Source organism: Vombatus ursinus, unplaced genomic scaffold (assembly GCF_900497805.2).
Source record: "Vombatus ursinus unplaced genomic scaffold, bare-nosed wombat genome assembly UNPS02014344.1, whole genome shotgun sequence".
Taxonomy (NCBI): domain Eukaryota; kingdom Metazoa; phylum Chordata; class Mammalia; order Diprotodontia; family Vombatidae; genus Vombatus; species Vombatus ursinus.
In genome coordinates, this window is record NW_020954122.1 from 339,688 (window position 1) to 360,542 (window position 20,855).

The window sequence follows — 20,855 nt, forward strand, 5'->3', positions numbered from 1 at the left end:
GCCCAACCTACTTGACTAGCCCGATCTTATTTATTGAGCCCACTTCAGCTAGTGCCAACCATCAGTGCCCGGCCTTCATCTTCTCTTTTGCCAACACTGTGCCTCTGTTCATACCAGCCCTTTGCCTAGAACTGGCCCCTCTTTGGTTAGTGATTTTTCTCTCAGCCTTTACTTCATTTCAATTCAGCAAATACATGATACAAGTCTATTGTGTGCCAGAGACTGTGTTAGGTTCTGGGGACGTACAGAGAACAACATGAATAGGTCCTTGCCTTCAAGTAGCTTCCTTTCTCTTGGAGAAATGCTATATGCACATAAGTAAGCAAATTCAGAGTGAGCAAGGGAGTTTCAAGAGAGCTGAGAGAATCAGAAAAGGCCTGAACATGCCGCCTAAGTTGTGCTTTGAAGGAACTTAGACATTCAAGACTCAGCTCAGGTAACACCTTCTTCAGGAAGCCTTCCTGGATTTCATCTTATTTCCCAGAAGAAAGTGATCTCTTTTCCTTCAAAATTTTCTCCAAAACTTTGACGTGATCTCTCCTTTTGCATGTTCTATCTTGTATCATAATTACTTCTGTGTACTCCACATTCCTCCATTAGGTTATAACCCCTGAGGAAAGCAAAGAAAGGGAGGAATGTGTCTGTTTTCAGCTTTATTCCCATAGTGAGCACATCACAGATGACAGGCTTCAGGGGCTGCCTCAGTCTAGGGGAAAGAGTAGAGGACCTGAAGTCAGAAGGCCTGTGTTTGAATGCTAACTGACTGTGTGTGGCTTAAACACCTTTCTTGCCTTAGTATACTCATCTATAAAATGGGGATGGTTATTCAGTCTTTTTCAACATATTAATTTTGCTAAAATGCTTTTTCTCCTCTTTTTTTATTCTTCATTATAAGGGATGGCTCTCTGGGAAGAGAAAGGGGGAATTTCACACTGAGAAATGTAAGTGATAAAGATATCAATATAAATTTAATTTAATTGTTTTGTTTTTTTTTTAAATGGGGAACAGGGATAACTGGCTCATCTACCTCAGAGAATGTCTGGGGGTTCAAAGGAGAGAATGTACGTACAGTTTAAACCTCAAAGCACTTTATAAAAGTCAACAATTACTGTTATGGGTTCATAATAAATGCCTCTTGAATTAATTTAAATTATATCTGAGCGGGAAGTCTTGAGGGAAGAGGGAGAGGGTTGCTTGGCAGAGAGAGGGAAGAGCCAATGTTCCCAAACCTTTCCACATCAAGGATCTTCCCAGCTGTCCAGGCAGCTGTGGTGTAGAGGAGAAGCCACTAAACCTGGGTTCAAATCCCAGGTTTACTAACTAAATGACCTTGGGCAAGACACCTAACCTCTCTGTCCTAGTTTCTCCGTCATCAAAAACGAGTTGAACCCAACAGCCTCCCAGGTTCCTTCATCTCCAAATCCCTGTTCCTATGACTGACTGTCTGATCCCTCTGTCCTCTGAAACTCCTCTGACTTTACATCACCCCTCCCAGCTTCATGATGGCAAAAGCATGAGGAAATGCTGCAGGGAGTTGTCCTTGGTGAAGAAGGCAAACCTTGGAGCTTTCCCTGAATCATAGAATCCTGATTTTTATTCAGAGAGGGAAGGGGCCCAGGCGGCCAGCTAGTCTAACCTGTATCTGAGTAGGAGTCCCTTCTGACAAAGGTTCATCAGCTCCACCCAATGGTCTTCAGTGTTGAGGAATCCATTCCTTTCACAGGCAGCCCAGGCCACTTGAGGCTGGCCTCGATTCTTAGGACATTCTGCTCGACATTGAACAGAATTTGGTCTCTCTACCATTTCTATTTCAAAAAGAACAGGTCTATTTCATCTTTCACATGATTTCTCCTTCAAACACTTGAACACGCCTCAAGTTCTTTCTTCTCCATGCTAAGCCTCCCAAGTTCCTTGAATTTTTCTTCATGTGGCATGAGCTTAAGGCCTGGAGAAACTTCTCTTCCAAAAAAAAAAATCCCTTCTAAAAAAAAAAATCTGTGCATTAACTGTATGTGACTGCAAATGTGTCATCCCATACTCACAGTCCACCGCCTAAAGTCCCACTGGCTTTTTTGACTGTGTCACGTTCAACTATCAAGCAACAATCATTTCTTCAGGGCAGCTGGGTCACACAGTAGATGGAGATCTGCACTTGCAGCCAGGGGTAGCTGGGCTCAAATTCAGCCTTACACATTTTCTCACTCTATGACCTTGGGGAACATACCTAACCATGCTTAGCCTCAGTTTCTTCATCTGTACAATGAGGAAAATAATGGCACCTATGTCACAGGGCTTCGGGAAGATCAAGTGAAATAATGTGTTTGCAATCTTTGCAAAAGTTAGTCAATAAACAATTATTAAGTACCTACTATGTGCCTTTAGGTGTTAGCTATTGTTATTAATAATAATCATTCTATTTTTTTCATCCTGTCAATAAGGACATCACAGTACATTTTGCCAAGTGCTTTGCTGAACTGGAGATAAAACTGCCTTTGGTTCTGACTTGTGGCCCCTAAAACACATCTGTCCCTCTCTTGCACCAGAACCATTTGGAAAGTCTGAGGCTTGGAGGCAAAGGACCCATTTCCATTGAGTGGGCATTTATTTGTCCAAGAGACATTATGGGAGGATGGAAATAGGTCCAGCCTTAAAGTGAGGAAGACTTGGGCTCTCAGCTGGTCTCTGATCCACACTGGTGGTGTGACCTGGGCAGAATGTTCAACCTTCCATTGTCCAAAGGCAGTTGTCTGAGGCCATGGACAGCAGGGAAGCTTCTGGTCTGGACTAGTAGAATAAGTTCTTCACAGGAGTTCTTTACTTTGATGAAAATGACAATTTTCGCTTTTAAAAATATATAAGGCATTGTGCTAGGGACTGGAGATAGACAGACCATAAAGGCACTTGTTTGGTTTAAGAGCTTACGTTTGATCAGATGTGGGCTTGAAGCCCAGCCCTACTGTCTACCACCTGTGTGACATTGGACAAGCCACATTGCCTCTCTGGTACTCGATTTCCTCATCTGTTAAATGGGCATAATATCACTCCCACTACCTTCTTCACAGAGTTTCTGTACGGGAAGCATCTTGGAAATGGCAGTTGTCCAGGATGCTATTGTTTCCAGAAGAGGACTTGACTCCTAGCTCCTCCCCTCCTTTTCCTTCCTTAACTCTCTCTTCCCAGTTGAAGCCCACACAAAGCCCTCTGGTCATTGGTTTCCTCTGGCTTCTTCCTGCTGCTATCAATGAGGAAATTATTAGGGTGTGTAAATGCAAGACATTTAAGGAAATGGAAGTAGGGAAAGTAACAGAGCATTGACATAAAAGCCCCCATTGGTGTACTTCCCATTAACAATTAGCCAGTAGACTTAGTTGATTTTTTTTTAGGCCAAAGGCATTTATTTACTCAAATGGTGTCAAAAGCATTAGTTACAAAGCATTTCTATCAGAATCAGGTTTGCACTTTCCCGCAAATACACTTAGCATTCATGAAGGTAGAGTGAGAATTAATTGAAAATACTAATGTAATGTAATATAACATAATGAGGCACATATGCAGGGAATATACTTGTCAAAGAAAGCTCATAACTCCAGGGCTGCAGGGCCTCAATGTCCTTTCTTTTCTCTGGAGGTCTTTCTAAAGTTTGACTCAGAACATGGCTTTGGTGATGGACAAGTTACTATGCTACTCAGATTCAGGGTATAACTTTGTCAGGATCCTCTCCCAAGACCACCCTTCTTTTTGCTGCTCTCTTTTCTTATTATTAGGAGACATCCTGTTTTCCAGGGCTAAGCAAGCAAGCTGTGCCTTGAGCTTGGCATAACAACAGTGCTCTACGCTCCTCCTCTGGATGAACTCTGCTGCAGCTAAATCACAGAACTGGTGATCCCTGAGCTCAGACAAGCACCTACAGGAACCATGTCCCATCCTGAAGCCCTGCTATGAATATACTTTTGTCGTTAGACAAACTAGCCACATTGTTGCTGTTAACCCTCACTGCTGCTGTTATACCTTACTGCTATGTTCTTTGCTTGCCACAACTATATGTATCCAGGCTTAGCCTCAAAGTCTTGAGTCTCCTTGATCCTGGAGCAGACCATGGCAGAAGTATCTATTTTCCCTCCAAGAGAATAAAGAAGGCTCTATGAAATGGCCCTCTGTCCCAAGAAGATTCCAGGTAGCATAAAAATCTTGAAGAAGGAAAAGATATCATAGAATGAAGTTCGGGTTAATATTCCAGAACTGAAAACCATATCTCAAACCCCATTTTTCCTGGACCTCTCTCTTCCAGAAATCAGTGGGGTTCCTCCCACAGAGCTATATCAAGAATTCAAATTGAATAGTAGTTTCAACCTTGGTATCATCCTCAACTCCTCGTTCTCTCTCACACATTCCCCATCCAACCAGTTGCCAAATCCTCTCCTCTGTAAATTGTATCATCTCCCCTCTGACACTACCCCCATATTGGTACAGGCCTTCATCACATCATTCCCAGTGGTGGCGTTGACTGAGCTATTACAATAGCTTTCTGGCTGGTCTCCCAGCTTCCCATCATTCCCCATTCCAGTCAGTTTTCCACTCAGCAGACAAAAATGAGCTTCCAAAAACACAGATTTGACCATGTCACCCTACTCTCATTTGATAAACTTTCCTGACTCCCTGTTCCCTCCAGGATCAAATAGAAAAGCCTCTTTTTGGCTTTCAAAGCCTTTCATAACCTGCCCAGCCTTCCTATCTTCCCAATCCTCTTGTATCTTACACTCCTCCACTTTCTCTTCAATTCAGCAACACTTCTTGTTCCAAACTTGGAGGATTTTTTTCTGGCTGTCCCCCATGCCTAGATCTTTCCCTCCTCATGTCCAACTCCTGGCTTCCTTCAAGTCTCAGCTAAAATCTCACTTTCTCCAAGAGACTTTCCTAGTCTACTTTAATCTTAGTGTCTTCCCTCTGAGATTGCCTCCAATTTATCCTTTTCTTTATGGGTGGCTAGATGGTACAGTGGTTAGAGCTCTGGGACTGGAGTTAGGAAGATCTGAATTCAAATCAGATACTTACTGGCTGTGTGACCCTGGGACAGTCATTTCACCCTGTTCACCTCCATTTCCTCATCTGTAAAATGAGCTGCAGAAGGAAATGGTAAACCACTGCAGTGTCTTTGCCAAGAAAACCCAAATGGGGTCATGAAGAGTCCAATTCAACTGAAAAATGACTGAATAATGACATTTTGAACAAGGATTAGATTTGTCCTGTTTGAGCCCAGAGACCAGATCTAGGAGCATGAGTGGAGCCAATAAAGAAGAAAAGTTCGGCTGAATGTGAGGGAAATTGTCCCAGGGAGAACTAGCCCAAAGTTGAATGGGCTGACTCAAGGGTCGTGAGTTCTCCCTCACTGGAAATCTTCCAGGACAGACTGGGTGGTTACTTGTCAGGACATTACAGAAGAGATTTCTACTCCAATATGGGTGGGAATGTCCACCTTTGGACTCCGGTTCCATGTCAGAAAAGCCTCTTTTATTAAGTCAACAATACACAGATAGAGTCACACATTTTCTCAAGGAATTAAGGAGGAAAATAAAGTAAAACTGAACCAGGCCCGGAAGTTCTAGATGAGAGAGATCCAATATCATGGAGGAAGGCGGGAGAGGGGATGAGCTCAGAATTGGAAGTTCAAAATCCTGTGGTCAAGACTGTGCTTTACTCATTTCTGTGAGATCTGGGACAAGTCCCTTCTCCTCTCTGGGCCTGAGTTAATTCCCTTGAAAAATGAAAAGGTTGGATTAGATGATATCTAAGGGACTTTTAAACTCTGACATCCTGTGTTCTAACGTCCTCTTTGCACTGACATTCTGTTTTAAGAGCCCTCCCAGCTCTGACATTCCCTGTTGTAAGGCCCCTGCCAGTTCTGATGTCCTCTGTCCTATGGGACCTCCCAGATCTAATGCCACATTCTAATGTCATATCCAGTTCTGACATTCTGTATTCTCTGCTCTGACATCTCTTCTAGCTCCGGCATTCCACATTCCTATCATTCTATGTACCTAATGCTGTTAATGTGCTGTTGGATCAGTCATGCCTTGGAATCTTGTGGGTGATAATTTGAGGACCTCACTAACTAGTCTGGGATTTACAAGCCTGAGCAATATAGCCCTGTCAAAGACATTGACTACAGACATAGAACATCGAGGGCCTATGGGATAAAGAAGAAAACACACACCTCTTCCTTCTTCACATTACCCATGCTCCAAATCCACTATTGTTTTTCAAGTAAAGTCCATCTCCTTTGCCCAGCATTCAAGGCCCTCAACAATTCAATGTCACCACCCCCCAAAACCTTTGGGTACAAAGCTTTGTATCATATCTTTTCTCCACACGCATATCATTCAGAATGGAACGAGCAATGAATTTAGAATCTGAAGACCTGGATTCAAATTCCACCTCTATCACTTATTAGTAACCTGTGTGACCTTATGAGAGTCAGCTAACATCCTTGGGCCTCAGTTTCCTCCCCTGTAAAATGAGGGAGTTGCATCAGATGGCCTCTGAAGACCTTTCCAGCCCTAGCACTATGATCCTAGATCACTAGATGCCATTGGGGCTGGTCTACTCTCTGCCCCCTTCACACAAATTCCTGCCTCCAAGCCTCTTCTCTTGCTGTTGCCTGTGCCTGGACTGTCCTGCCCTCCTAATGTCTGCTTGATTCCCACACACCTCTCCAGGAAGTTTCCTCAACCACTTCTGAGCTAGAACCATCTTTCCCTTGATGGAACTCACAAAGTCCTTGCTTTCTGCCTCCATAATAATAATGAGAGAGAAGAATAGCGCCTATACAGTGTTTTATGGTTTGTAAAGCACTTTTACATATATTTTCTTATTTGATCTGCGTAAAAATCCTGAGAGGTAAGAGCTATTATTATCCCCATTTTACAGATGTGCCTAAGGTCACACAACCAGTTAGTGTTTGAGGCAGCATTTAAACTCACATGATGAATGTATTCTACTTCTCTGGCCTTGTGTCTTCTCCCTCCCTTCCCCTCCCTTCCCCTCCTCCCCACTAAACCTTGAGCTCCATGAGGGCAAGGGTCATCTCTTGTCTAAATTCTGCCTCTGCCCCAGCTCTTGGCACAGGGCCAGCATTATTGCACATTTGTTGATGTAAGTGGAGAATCTTAGGGATTCAGAATGTTGGGATCAGAGACGATGAGATTTGAGGGGCCTAGAATGTCAGGAATAGGTAGGAAATATTCCATCTTGAGGGTCCAAAATCTCATGGATGGACACAGAAAATTGTCCTCTGCTTTTGGACAGTCAGGAATAAATCCACAACACCAGAATTTTTTAAAGGCCTGGAACAGATCCAGAACAATCCAGAACATTGTCTCTGAGGGGCCTAGGATTCTCAAATATCACAGAACTGCTAGGGAAAGGCAGGCAGAGCTTGTGGGAGGAATAAGGTTGCTCAGCTGATCTCAAGACTACGACTTTATTCCACGCCCTTCTTCCTCCGGGGATCCCCCGCCTGGATTGTATTCCGGATCCAGTCCACATAACGGGATACACGAGTGTAGACACCTGGTCGGTTGGGCTGGCCACATGGGAAGTCCCCCCAGGAGATCACACCTTGCAGAGTACCGTTACAAACCAGTGGGCCCCCTGAGTCACCCTGGAAAGAGAGTAAGAGACAAATTTAGTGACAAAATCACATCCAACCCAGGGAGAAAGACAGAGAGAAAGAGAGAGTGGTAGAAACACAGGCAGCAATATACACAGAAAAGGGTAAAAGAAAGGTAGAAGTAATTAAAGGGAGCTATCTTGAATCAAGGCCAGTTGGGTGGTGCCATAGTGCACAGAGCGCCAGACCTAGAGTCAAGATCATTGGTTTTTCTGAGTTCAAATCCAGCCTCAGACACTTACTGTGTGACTCTGGGCAAGTCACTTCACCTTATTTGCCTCAGTTGCCTCATCTGTCCAATGAGCTGAAGAAGGAAATGGCAAAGCATTCCGCCATCTTTGCCAAGAAAACCCCAAATGGGGTCACAAAGGTTCAGACATGACTGAAGCAACTGAACAACAAAATCTTGAATCACGGAAATTCTGGCAGAGATTTAAAATGGAGGAATAAGCACAGAGATAATAATGGAAACAGAAGAAGAGAGAGATGCATGCAGAGAGAGGCTGACAGAGACAAAGGCAGAGAAAAGTAGAGTGAGTCAGGGGTGGGGGAGATATTCAGGCAGAGACCTACAGTGGAAAGGGGCAGAGTGGTCCCAGAACCCCTATCATGTAATCAATCACCATGTTGTCTGACAAGCCTCTCTTCTTTCCTATGCTTCATCTCATATGCCCTCTTTCCATTTCCTTATTCCCCTAGTGTCTATAAAGAAACCACCCTTGCTGTGTCAACATATAGTCAACATCTACACATTGTGTTTTGTGTTTCCATCGTGACTTCAGCACTGTACCAATCACTGTAGAGTGGTAGAAGAAGAAATCTAGACTGATGTGGCCCCCTTCTGGAGGAATACCATCAGTGGGAAGGCCTCTGCTCTACACCCTGCACCCTGGCCATCTGCCCTTCCAAGGAAGATGGTGAGTAGATATACTCATGGCAAGTGTTCTTTGGTATAAAGAGATGTTGGAGGAGCCCCTTTGGAAGAATGATTCCAAACCAAAATGGTGGCTCTTAATGCCAAAGGCCCCAGATAACAGCCCTGGGAAGTGGGGGATGAGGGTCATGAAGGTCATGGAACTTGGACCAAGTGATCAAGCCAGATGAAAGGAGATGTGAGTATGGTTTAATGGGAAGGCTCTTTTTTGGACTCAGAAGACCTGGGTTTGAATTTTGGCTCTGTTCCTTATTTTCTGCAGGACCTCAGGCTAGTCACTTAAACCTTTGGGCTCGTTTTCCACACTATAAAACAGCTTCAACAAGATGTTTCCTAAAGTATCTTTAAATCTTGCAATCTGAAGGTCAACAGGGCTCCATAATTTCAATAATCTCCATTAACATAGAACCTTCTTATTTTTACTCTTTTTCATAAAAATACCTGGAGTGATTGTAAACTCCTTGGGGGCAGGGGCTGTCTTTTGCCTCTTTTTGTATCCCTTGCACTTAGCACAGTGCCTGGTCCATAGTAGGTGCTTAATAAATGTTGATTGATTGACTGGAATCCTTTTGGAAAATTCATTTTTGAAGTCACAGGATGAAACATATATTTTGGTGATGGAGGCAATGTGGGGATTTGTTTGACTCTGCATATTTGTTACAAGGACTTTGTTTTTTTTTTCTTTTTATTTTCCCAAGGGGTTGGGTGGGAGGTCAAGTTGAGGATAAGGATGGCATAACAAAAAAGAAAAAAACCAGACAACTATCTCTGGTTTTGGGCTACCAAGGGACAGACATCATATGAACATCCCTTTAGAGCTGGAAGGGATTTTAACAGTCCACTGGGTCCATCTCCTTCATTTTTTTCAGATGAGGAAACTGAGGCACCTAGAGGCTAAGTAATTTGGCCAGCATCACATGCCTGCTGTCTGAGATAGGATTTGTAAGTTCCTGTTCTTCTTGATGCCAAGCCCAGTTCCTTATCTATTAAGCCACTCACCTAAGAGGATAGGCTGTGTGCTGGTGCTGACTAGAAAGAAGAGTATGAGAGAAAGGGAGAGATCCTATAGGGTTATTCCCAGAGACTCCAGGATCAGGGCTATAGAAGAAATGGGAGGTGAGGGCTAAAATTTGGACCTATGCCCCTTTCATATTTTGCAGGTGGTTTCTCTGTCTCTCTCTCTGTCTCTCTCTCTCTCTCTCTCTCTATCTATCTCTTTCTTTCACACTCTGTCTCCCTCTTTCCATCTCTCCCTCCCTCTCTTCATCTCCCTTCTTCTCTCTCTCTTTCTCTCTCTCTCTCTCCTCTTCTCTTTCCTCTCCTCTCTTTTCTCTCTCTCCTTCCTCTGTGCCTATCTTTCTCTTTCTATCTCTCTCCCATTCTTCCTCTCTGTCTTTCTCTCTCTCTTTCTCTGTCTCCATCCATCTGTCTCTCTCTCCCTCCTTCTCTCTCTTTATCCATCTCTATCTCTCCGTGTGTCCTTCCATCTCTCTTCTCTCAGTGTTTTTCATCTTTATTTTGGGGTCTCTCTGACTGTCTTCTCTCTTTCCCCATGTCTCTGTGTTTCTCTTTCTTTGTCTTGGGAATTCCTTCTATGCCTCATTCTCAGCTCAAATGCTGGAAGGAAGTAAATCTTTAAGAATTTAGAAATCCCAGTGTTTTTTATAATTATCGCTCTTTATCTGTACCTTTCTTTCTTTGCTTTCTCTCCATAGCACTGCCTCTCATTCTAATCTATTTCCTTTTGCCTCTCCACATCTCTTCTTTCTCTGGCCACCTCTCAGGAACGGGGTCTGTCTGTGTATTTCTTTCCATGTCTTTGTCTCATTCTCCTTTAGTGTTTTTTATCCATCCGTGTGCTTTCTATTTCTATCTATCTGCAACTCTCACGTTCTTTTCTCTCTGTCCTGGTTTGCTCTCTATCTCTCCACTGTCTTCTGTCCCTCTTCCTCTTCTCTTTCTGCCTCCACTCTCCTTCTCTGTGTATTTCTGTCTTTCTCAAAATCTGTGCCTATTTCTCTGCAAATCTCAGTCTTTGCCTCCATGTGTCCCTAATTTTGTCTCTCTTTTCCCTGTATGCCTCTCCATATCCAAATGGATGTCTCTTTGTCTCTGTGTCTCTCCTATCTCTTTTTCTATCTCACCCTCTTCTCTGATTCCGTGTTTCTGTGTCTTTCTATGTCTAGTTGCATGTAAGTCTCTATGTTTGCATGATTATCATTCTGTCTTTCCTCTGTGTCTACTTTACCCTTTCCTTTTCTCTATCTTTCATGCCTCTCTTCTCTATCTCTTTAAATATTTGTGTCCATTCCCCTTCTCTCTCTTAAATGTGAAGCAGGGAAAGAACTCCTCCACTCACCACCAATATGACCTGGGACAGGGGATAGTCATTTCACAAAGCAAAGCTTCAAAGTCCCCATCTGTACTATAAGAGGGTTGCATAAAATCTTTTCTAAAGCCTGTTCTGGTTCTAATGGTCTGTGTTCTATGAGAAACACAATTCATGAACTTCCCATATCTCTCTCTCTTTCTGCCCTCTGTTTCTCTGTGTCTGCTTTTTTCATGGCTCTATCTCACCTCACAAGAGTCTTTGCCACCTTCTTTGGATCCAGCACACAGCATGTTGGGTGTAATCTTCCCGGGGTAGTTATGATGACATTCCTCATCTGAGCGAAGTTGAATTTCAGCACACTGGAGGGTTTTGGGGTAACTCACTGTAGGGAGATAAGAAGAGTGAGGGCTGCATTTCCTGACTCCTGTGAGGGAGAAAGCTAAGGAGAGGGAAGAGAAAGGAAAAGGCTATAGATGGAAGAGATAGGAGATATGATGAAATGGGGAGGGGGAAAGAATAAGGAACAGGAAGGGAGAGAAGAGGAGTGAAATGATAGGAAAGGGCAAGAAGAGCAGGGAGGTAGGACAAAAAGGGGAGATGGGTGGATGTAAGAAGATACAGGGAGAGAAGAAAGGTGAGGCAGATGGAGAGATATAGGATGCAGGAGGGAATGAGAAGAGATGGAGAGGAAGGGTATGTAAAGAAATGAAGGAAGACAGGAACATGAGGAAAGAGAAGAAAGTGAGATGTAGTGATATGGAGGAGATGTAGAAAGATGTGGAGGTGGGGACATGGGGGAGATGGTATAGAAGTTAACATTAGAAAGAGATCATCTAGTCTAACTTGGACCCAGGCAAGAATCTTCTCTACAACCTACCCAACAAATTGGCACCCAGTCTTTGGTTACAGACCTCCATGGAAGAGGAACCCACTACCTCCTGAGGTTACCTATTCCATGTGTGGACAGCTCCCATTATTGAGAAGTTTTCCTTAGATCAAGTGGAAATCAGCTCTTTGTAAGCTTCTACCCATTGCATCTAATTCTACTGTCTGAGGCCAAGAAGAATAAGCTAAAGGCTTTTCTAGGCAGGCAGACTTTAAAATCCTTAAAGAAAACTCTCATGTCCCTACCTAGAAGGGGAGAGATAAAGGGAAGTGGGAGGCATAAGGAAAGATGAAGCATTGTTAGATATTGGAGACATATGGGAGATGGAAAGAGGGAGATGTAGAGAGATGGGGAGAGATGGTAGAGATAGAGGGAAATGGGAGGCATGAAGAGAGATGAAGCATTGTTAGCTATTGGAGAGATGTGGGAAATGGAAAGAGGGAGGTAGAGAGAGATGGGGAGAAATAGGGAGAGATAGAGGTTAAATGAGAGATGGGAAAAAATGAGAAATGGGAGACAGTAAGAGAGATGAAAGGAAATGAATGGTGCAGGGAGGTGGGAGAGAAGGAATTTGACAAGAAAATTTGGGATTGAGGGAAGGAGGGATACTAGGGCAGATGTAAGGAGATGGGGAAATAAAAGAAGATAGAGAGAAATGATGAGAAAAAAGAAGAGATAGAAAGAAGAGAGAAAATGGGAGAGATGGGGAGAAATTTGGGGAAGAAGTGAAGATGGAGAGAGATTTGGATATCAGGGATAGATGGAGGGGGACAGAAAGATATTAGGAATATGTGGAAAGGTGGGAGAGATGGGGAGGTGGAGGAAATGGGGAAATGAAATGTTTAAGAGAATTGGATTAGATAGAAGATGGGACATATAGTGAGAGAATGGAGGGAGATAAGGGAGATGGGCACAAGTAGAAGCTGGGGATATATTAGGAAGAGATGAGGAGGAAAGGCAAATATAGGGAAGAGAAAGGGTGTTGGAGAGAGATGGAAAAGAATAAATGAGAAGATTTGGGGAAACCATAAGGAGATGGAAGAGACAGTGGAAAATAGAAAGATTTGGGGGAGAAATGGAGAGAGATGGAGAAAGATGGGGGGAGGTGGAAATAAAGGGAGAATGATGAAGTTGATGGACAGAAATTGGGGAGAGATAGAGATGAAAGAGAGGGGATTTGTAAATAGCTGACAAAACTTTTTATTAAGGAGTGATAAGAGAGATATGGAGAATTGGGGATGGAAAGATGGGGAGGAGGTGGGAAGATTGAGGGACGTGAGATGCAGATGGAGAAATGGAAAGCGTGAAGATATGGACAAGACGGAGAGAGATTTATCTAAACTGATAGGGATAGAGAGAGATGGCAGGAGCTGGGAAGGTGAAGAAAATGGGAAGAAGTCTAGGAGAGATGGGGAATAATGGATGAGACAGAGGGAGGTTGAGACATAGGGGTAGTGATGAAAAGAGACAAGGATATAGGAGGAAGTGAGTTGGCTATAGCGAGATGAATAAAGGGATGTCATTATATAGCCGAGACTTAATCCCTGTTCCTTGCCCCACATTTTGATGCTTTTTACCCTTTATGAGCTGGGCTGCTGAGATGTTTCTCTGGTCAGCCATGGGAGAAAAGCATACCCTGAGGGCTCGTGGTAGTGCCCCAGCCTGACACTATACAGCAGGTGCCAGGAGGCAGGCAGTCCTGGTTGGGCAAGGGGAGGATCTGGACATGGTCATTCAGCTGGGCTGGCTTCTGAAGGTGCAGGAGCATAATATCATGGTCATGGTTGTGGTGGGTTGGGCTGCTCCGGTACAGTGGGTGCGGGATAGAGCGGATGACCTTTTGGGCTTGCTCTCCTTCTTCCCAGTGACTCAGGGCATGTTTACCCAGGACCACCATGTACTGGCTGTAGACAATAGGGAGGTAATTAATGAGGCAAGTCCAACCAATTCTTCATCCCCATCTTCGTGCCCACCTCATCCTGATTCCCATCCCATTCCCTTTTTAATCCCTTCCCCATTAGCATCCTCAACCTTATATTTATCTCTATACTATTTTTGTTCCATCCCTATACTGATCTCTATCTTTGTCTGTGCCTTATTCCCAATCCCATGGTTATCCCTAAGCCCATCACCAGCCCCAGCCACATGGCACATACTCCTTCAGGCAATGAGCTGCAGTCAGCACCCAGCTGGGGTGGATAAGGATGCCCCCACAGAGCAGCCGTCGATTCACAAGCAGAGCAGCCTGCCAGGGCTGTGAATGGGGGGTGCATTCCCTGACTCCAGGGAGGGCACCCTGGCCACCATTAGAGCTGTTGATAATCTTGGGGAGTTCCTGGGAGATGGCTGGGAAGCAAGGGAGACAGCCATCAGGGATAGATCAAAGATGGGGGGGCAGTGGACAAAGATGGGAGGGAGAGAAGAGAAAGATCTAGGGGCCAGAGATCCCTCTGGACAAAGTCTTGTTGGGGGAGGGGTGGTTCATAAAGGGATCATCAGTAGGGTCAGAATAAGAGGGATCTTGGGGTCTGGGGAGGATTAATGGCATCTTGCATACAGTAGGTGATTAATAAATTCTTTAATTATACATTTTAAGGGTAGGGACAGGAGAGAGTTTAGGAGTTGGGGGAAGGGTCAGAAAGTTAGAAGGGGAAAGTCTGGAATTCAATGATATATCATCAAGGTGTCAGAAGACACTGCATTCACTTCCACAAGATTTTGAGTTCCAAATTTTCTCCCCATCTCGTCCCTACCTCCACCCCAAAATGGCACACATTCTGAATGCCCCTTCTCCTAATCTACCCTCCCTTCTATCTCTCCCCCCCTTCTCTTATTCCCTTCTCCTTCAATTTTCCTTGTAGGGCAGGATAGATTTCTATACCCCATTTCCTGTATACCTTATTTCCCAGTTGCATGTGAAAACAATTTTTTTTTAACTTTTGTTTTTAAAACTTTGGGTTTCAAATTTTCTCTCTTCCTCCCTCCCCACCCACCCTCATTGCTAAGGCAAGCAACATGATACAGGCTATACATGTATAGTCATGCAAAACACTTCCATAGTAGTCATGTTGTGAAAAACTAAGTATATTTCCCTTAATCCTATCCCGCCCTCCATTTATTCTATTCTCTCTTTTGACCCTATCCCTCCTTAGAAGTGTTTGCTTCTAATTACCCCCTCCCCTAATCTGTCTTCCCTTCAATCATCCTCCTGCTCTCTTGAAGGGAGAGGATTTATGGGATCAAAGGAGAAAACTCTGAAAAGTTAGAACTTCTTAAGTGAAAGGGGAAGTCTTGATGGATGGGCGAGGGCCGAGAAGTTCTGTAAATTCCAGGAGATGGGGGATCAAAGCTCTGGGGGGATAACAGGGGATCCTAGGGGATCAGACCAAGGAGTGTTTGAGGGTCCAGGAGTTATGAGGCTGTAGCCTAGGGGATCAAAGGGTCTGGAAAGGAAAGGGTTCAGAGTGAGAGTAAGGCTTGCAGTATTAAGGGGGAATTTGACAGGGTGGCAGAAGGACAGTTGGGAGTTGAGAAGGGGCCCTAGGGGCTGAGAGCAGAGTAAGAGACCAAGCAGGAGCCAGGGGGTCAGGAGAAGGGCAGATGCAGAACCTGGAGCTACGTGGGTTGGGGAGAAATCAGGTCACACTGAGAGCTGGAGCACCTTCAGCCAGCACCCACCCTTCTCCTCCCCACTCTAGTAGCTCCTGGGCAGCAAAGGGGAAACGGGGCCAGAGGTCTTGATTCCCACACCCCCTCCCAGGCCTGGCCCCACGGGCCCTGAATTGACCTCACCCCCACAGCATTCTTACCGTGTGACAAGACCAGGACCAGGGCCAGAGGCAGCAGCCACATGGCATTGAGGGGTGGAAGCTGGGCCAGGATGGCGCTGTTGGCACTGGAGGTAGGGGAAGAGGAGGATGGGGGGGGGGCGGGGGGGACTCAATTGCCTGCCATTCCCAGTTCCTCTTCCTAGAATATTAGAGTGGGAAGCCCCAGAACCCCTGCTCCATCCACCCATCTCTTTTAGAATCCCTCCCACCTTGCTCCCCCCCTCACCCCAACACCTTTCCCTCCCCAGCTACATGAAATGCGTACCCCAGCTGGTCTCAAGAGCACTGCATTGCATCCATTCTCTCCTTATTCCTCCCCAGCCAGGCTGAGTCACCTTTTCAGTTCCACCACCCCACCCCCTTGTCTCTCTTTCCTCTCTCTCTCCATTTTGCCTTCTCTTCCCTTGTTTCCTCTCCCCCTTCCTCAAATCCTCTTCATTCTCTCAAAACAACTTCTTATTCCTCTAATTTCTTCTGCTTCTTCCTCTCTTTTCTCCTTTCCATTCCTCTTCTCTTCCTCTAGGTCCTGTCTTTCTATCTTCTCTCCTCTGCCTTCTCCTCCTTTACTGGCCTCTTGTTATTGTCCTCTTCTCTCTTCCTTTCTCCTCTTCCCTCTCCTCTCTTTTCTCCCTTCTCTTCTTCCCCTCCCAAGGCCCCTCATAGCCCCCAATACCTTAGAGACCCCTCGTTCTCCTTCTAGCTCCAGTCTCCTTTGAGGTCTACCTTGTCCTGAAGCTTTTAACCCATGACTTCCCTCCCCCATGAGCTTGCAACTTCTTCCTTATCTTTGTCCTCCCCCTCCACCCCCTCACTAATCCCCATATTGACAGCTCCATCTAGGGCCTCCAGGCTGGACTGGGCTGGGCACCCTATGGGGTGGAGTTTCCCAGCCTTGCTGGGATCCAGTTCTGAGCCCTGCCTCAGCCTGAGGGCCCCTTGGGCTGGGTGAACCCCAGGATCTGATCCAGGGGGGAAATTTGGAGAACAGGGAGCCCACTACATATCCCCACTCCACTCACATTCATACTCCTAACCCCATACTCATATCCCCTTTCCCATCACAAACACCAACCCATCCTCAAATCCTGTTTCAATTCCCAACTCCATCCCCATTCCCATCTTCTTTTCTAATTCCAAACCCAGCCCTATCCTCATTACTATTCTCAATTCCAACTCAATACCTAGCTCCATGACCAGTACCATCCCATCCCCCAATCTCAACGTCATCCCTAATTCCAATTCACACCCCCCATATACAACCCAAAGTAACTCAGATCTCATATGGATCTTAACCTTATCCCTAAGTTAAGTTTCATACCCATCATTGACCCTAACTGCAATATCAACTGAAAATTTAACCTCAAATCCAATATTGACTCCAAAGAGAACCTAATCCAACCTTCAATTTATCCCAACTCACTTATCCTCATTCTAACCTTTTCTCCAACCCCAAGCAACCCCAGCACCATAATCCCACACTCAACTGTCACCCTATACCTGTCCCACCCCTGGTGCTGTCCCTAACCTGAGCACTGACCTCAGACTACCTAACCCTAATCCTGCCTCATCCACCCCCACATTTGAACTCCAAACTCCACCCAGCCCCTTTCCCCAGAGCCACCCACTCTTCCCTAAAAATGCCGCCTCTTCCTTCTTCCCCCTACCCAACCCTTTCCGGCTTCCTCCTCCTCCCTTCCCATGCTCTCCATCACCTCTCTTCTGCCTTCCCTACATCCCATATCAGCTGCTTTCTCCATGCCTGTTTACAGTTGAGTCTGTCTCTTCCTCAAGGACTTTCTTGGTATTCCCCAATGTCTACTTGAAGGGGGTAAGGAAAGGGGTAACTATGGGCTAGGAGAGCTTGCCAAGTCTAATCTTTTAAATGCTTGATTGGGTATAGCTTATGAAAAGTCAGGAATAGGAATAAGATCTTTGAGAATGAGTTTAGGGCTGAAAACGGACAGGATGAGCCTTTGAATGGACCTGAAGTGAGAAGAGTTGTGGAGAGAAGATTCCTGTTCAGGGATGAGTTGAACTAGATGCCCTCTCAGGAGCCTTCCAGCGCTGGGATTCTGGAATTTACCTGAGAAGGATGTTGGACCAGAGTTTGTCTGGGTTATACACGAATTTGGCGCCCCCTAGTGGGCTGAAATAGTGGCCAGCTACACGTCAAGTCCATTTATCCAATGTGCAGGACTCTGTAAAAGGGTAAGTGTGGTATGTTAGACAGAACTGGCCTGGGAACCAGGAAGACCTGGGTTCAAATCCTGCCATTGACACATACTGCCAAGCCCTGTGGGAAAGTCATTAAATTCTCACCACTATTGGCAGTTGCAGAGAAAGTAGTCAGGAATTCCCTAGACCAATTAAGTCATATCTACTCTTATCCGATTGTATATAAGGAAAGGCTCAATCCTCAGTGGGAGACTGATAACTAGCAGCGTTCAGTCTAGTATGGGGTGGATATAAGGCTAAGGATTGCAGCAATTGAAAAGCAGGGTAAAAAGAAGGGTCAGTGCAGGGGATTTAAGGTATGGACTATGTCATTCCCCAGAGCAAAATACTCCAGTGTCTCTCTCTTGTTCTGATAAAATAAAAACACTTCAGCCTGGAATTCAATTTGGCTCCAACCTGCCACTCCAGACTTATCAGAAGTGAGTCAGCAAGTGCTTACTATGTCCTAGACCTGTCAAGTGCTAGAAATACAAATACAGGGAAAAAAAAAAAGGTAGTCCCTGCCCTCAAGAAGCTTACATTCCAGTGGAGAAAGACACCTAAAAGGAGACCTCAGAAAGAGGGGTGGGAGCGGTACCTCTGCAGAACCTGGGAATTAAGTCCTCAGAATGAAGAATGGTTGTTCTGGGGCCCTTCCCCAAAATGGAAGCTCCAGGAAGAACTCACCGATGGGAGAAAGGCTCTAACCTCTGCTCTTTCCTCTATTCAGCCACTAACCAAATTAACTGACTCCCCCACTCCCCGTTATCATCCTACATCCTTATGGCTCTCCCCAGCTGTTAGTGCCCCTTGCCCAACTATCTTGTGCTGGAGGCAGAGAGGACTGGAGTCAGGAAGATCTGAATTCAAATTTCGTATCAGGTACTTCCTAGCTATTCTTGTTGTTCATTTTTCATTGTCAAAGAGGACTGATGCCATCACGAGGGCCATATCTTGACTTGCTCATGAATTGGATTGAGGTAGAGCTGTTCAAAGTCATCTGCCTCTGTGTGGTCTTGGGTGAGTTACTTGACCTCTGTCTGCCTCAGTTTCCTCAACTGTAAAATGGAGATAATGACAGCATCTACCTCCCAGGGTGGTTGTGAGAATCAAATGAGATATTTGTAGTGTTGAGTATGGTGCCTGGCTCATAGCAGGTGCTTAATAAAGTCTTACCAGTATCCACAAATACATATGCATGCCAACTCCCCATAGAATGTAAATTCCTTGAGGTCAGGAATGTTTCACTTTGGACTTGATGACTCCAGCTCTCAGCACAGTGCCTGGCATATACTAGGCGCCTGATTGATTGGAAGGCATCCCCTCTTCTTCCCTCCAAGTTCAGCTCAGGCACCACTGCCTTCCTGAATCCTTCCCCCATGTGCTCCCAACATCCCCATTTTCTCCAAAGCGCTTTGAATCTCTTTTTTGTCCTTTTCCCTTCCCCATCCTCCCTGTGTGATGACGGATTATAAACTCCTTGTGAGCAGGGACTGTGCCATTTCCCATCTTTTTTACAGAGGAGGAAACTGAGGCAGGCAGCCCTTAAGTGACTTTCTCAAGGTCACAAAGCTACTGAGTGTTTGGGGCTGGATTTAAAATCCTCTTCCAACCTCCAGATCCACAGTTCTAACCACTGCGCCACCTAGTGGCCTCATGTGCATAGTAAATGTTTGCAGAGTGGAAGGGACAGATTTGGAGAGCGACCGACGTTTACCAATGGCCACAGGCACAAGGCCTAGCGCTGAGACTACAGAGATAAGAGAAATAGTCCCTGCTCTCGAGGACCTTCCATCCTATTGGAGCATGATGAAAAATGGAGACGTGGAACAGAGAGGGAGAGAGTCCCTGGAGGGTCTCAGCCACTGAGACCTGGGAAAGACCTTAGCCTGAAAAGGTCATCTGCAGGTGTCCTGATCTGTATGTGGCCACTGGACCCAGATGACTCCAAAGGATAGAGTGAGGCTGGTGACTTTGCACAGCCCTGCCTCATTTAAATCCAATTCACTTGCATGTCATGGCGACGCCTTCTTAATGTCATAGTCCTCTTAGAGAACGAAGGAAAACATAACACTCCTTGGTGCAGGCTCTCAAGGCTTCACTTCTGCAATAGCTGGTGGGAGGGAGTCCTTGACCACTCCCATCCATCCTACCAAAGTGATTTTCCTAAAGCACAGGTACAACCATGTCACCCCCTACTCAATAAACTCCAGAGGCTCCTATTCAAAGCCCTTCATATCCTACACCTCACTCTGCCCCATCCAGCCACACAAGCCTCCTGACTGTGCCATGAACAAGATACTGCATCTCTGGTCTCTGGGCATTTTCCCTGGCTGTCCCCTAAGCCTGGAAAGCCAAGATCTTCTCTCCTTCCCTCTGACGATTGCCCCTCCATGGGCAGCTAGGTGGCACCATAGTGCGCAGAGCACTGGTACTAGAATTGGAAAGACTCATTTTCATGAGTTCCAATGTGACCTCAGTTACTAGGTATGTGACCCTGGGTGAGTCATTTCACCCTGTTTGCCTCAGTTTCCTCATCTGTAAAATGAACTGGAGAAGGAAATGGCAAACCACTGTATCTTTGCCAAGAAAATCCCAAATAGGGCCACGAAGAGGCTGAAACCCCCCTGTTGTTTTTTAAATACATGGTTGTTTGCTTGTTGTCTCTATTAGACTGTAAGCTCCTCGAGGGCAGAGACTGTTTTTGCCTTTGCATCACCAGAGCCTGGTGTGTTGCCTGGTATGTGATAAGTGCTTAATAAATGCTAGATGCCTGACTGGCCAGGAGAGAGGTAGGCTAAAGCCAAAGAAATAGACAGGCATCACTAAAACTGGGCAGACGAAGATGGTGAGGGTGAGGAAAGGCAGAGCCCAGAACTTCCGGGCCCCCAGTGCTCAGGCTGAGCCAGAAGCAGCTCCGGGAGCCCTGGCCCTTCCCATTGTCCCCAAGGAGTTAATGACGCCTCTTTAATTTCCTTGATAATTAGGGGCCC

The 20,855-nt window shown here is 45.5% G+C and overlaps 1 protein-coding gene across 3 annotated transcripts; it reads right to left on the reverse strand.

The window, feature by feature from the left end:
- Window positions 1-5,146: 5,146 nt before the first annotated feature.
- On the reverse strand, window positions 5,147-16,427 carry KLK13 (kallikrein related peptidase 13). 3 transcript variants are annotated; one of them, XM_027860953.1, is made up of 6 exons: window positions 16,322-16,408; window positions 15,628-15,713; window positions 13,975-14,164; window positions 13,454-13,722; window positions 11,178-11,314; window positions 5,147-7,657 (listed from the first exon to the last, which is right to left on the reverse strand). In XM_027860953.1, exons 2-6 carry the CDS (start codon window positions 15,668-15,670, stop codon window positions 7,478-7,480), a joined length of 819 nt encoding a protein of 272 aa, XP_027716754.1. In that variant the 5' UTR covers window positions 15,671-15,713; window positions 16,322-16,408; the 3' UTR covers window positions 5,147-7,477. The 3 variants fall into 3 exon arrangements, with proteins under 3 accessions (XP_027716754.1, XP_027716755.1, XP_027716756.1); XM_027860954.1 differs by lacking the exon at window positions 16,322-16,408 and adding an exon at window positions 15,914-16,014; XM_027860955.1 differs by lacking the exon at window positions 13,975-14,164 and having other exon boundaries at window positions 16,322-16,427.
- Between the last annotated feature and the right edge of the window lie 4,428 nt (window positions 16,428-20,855).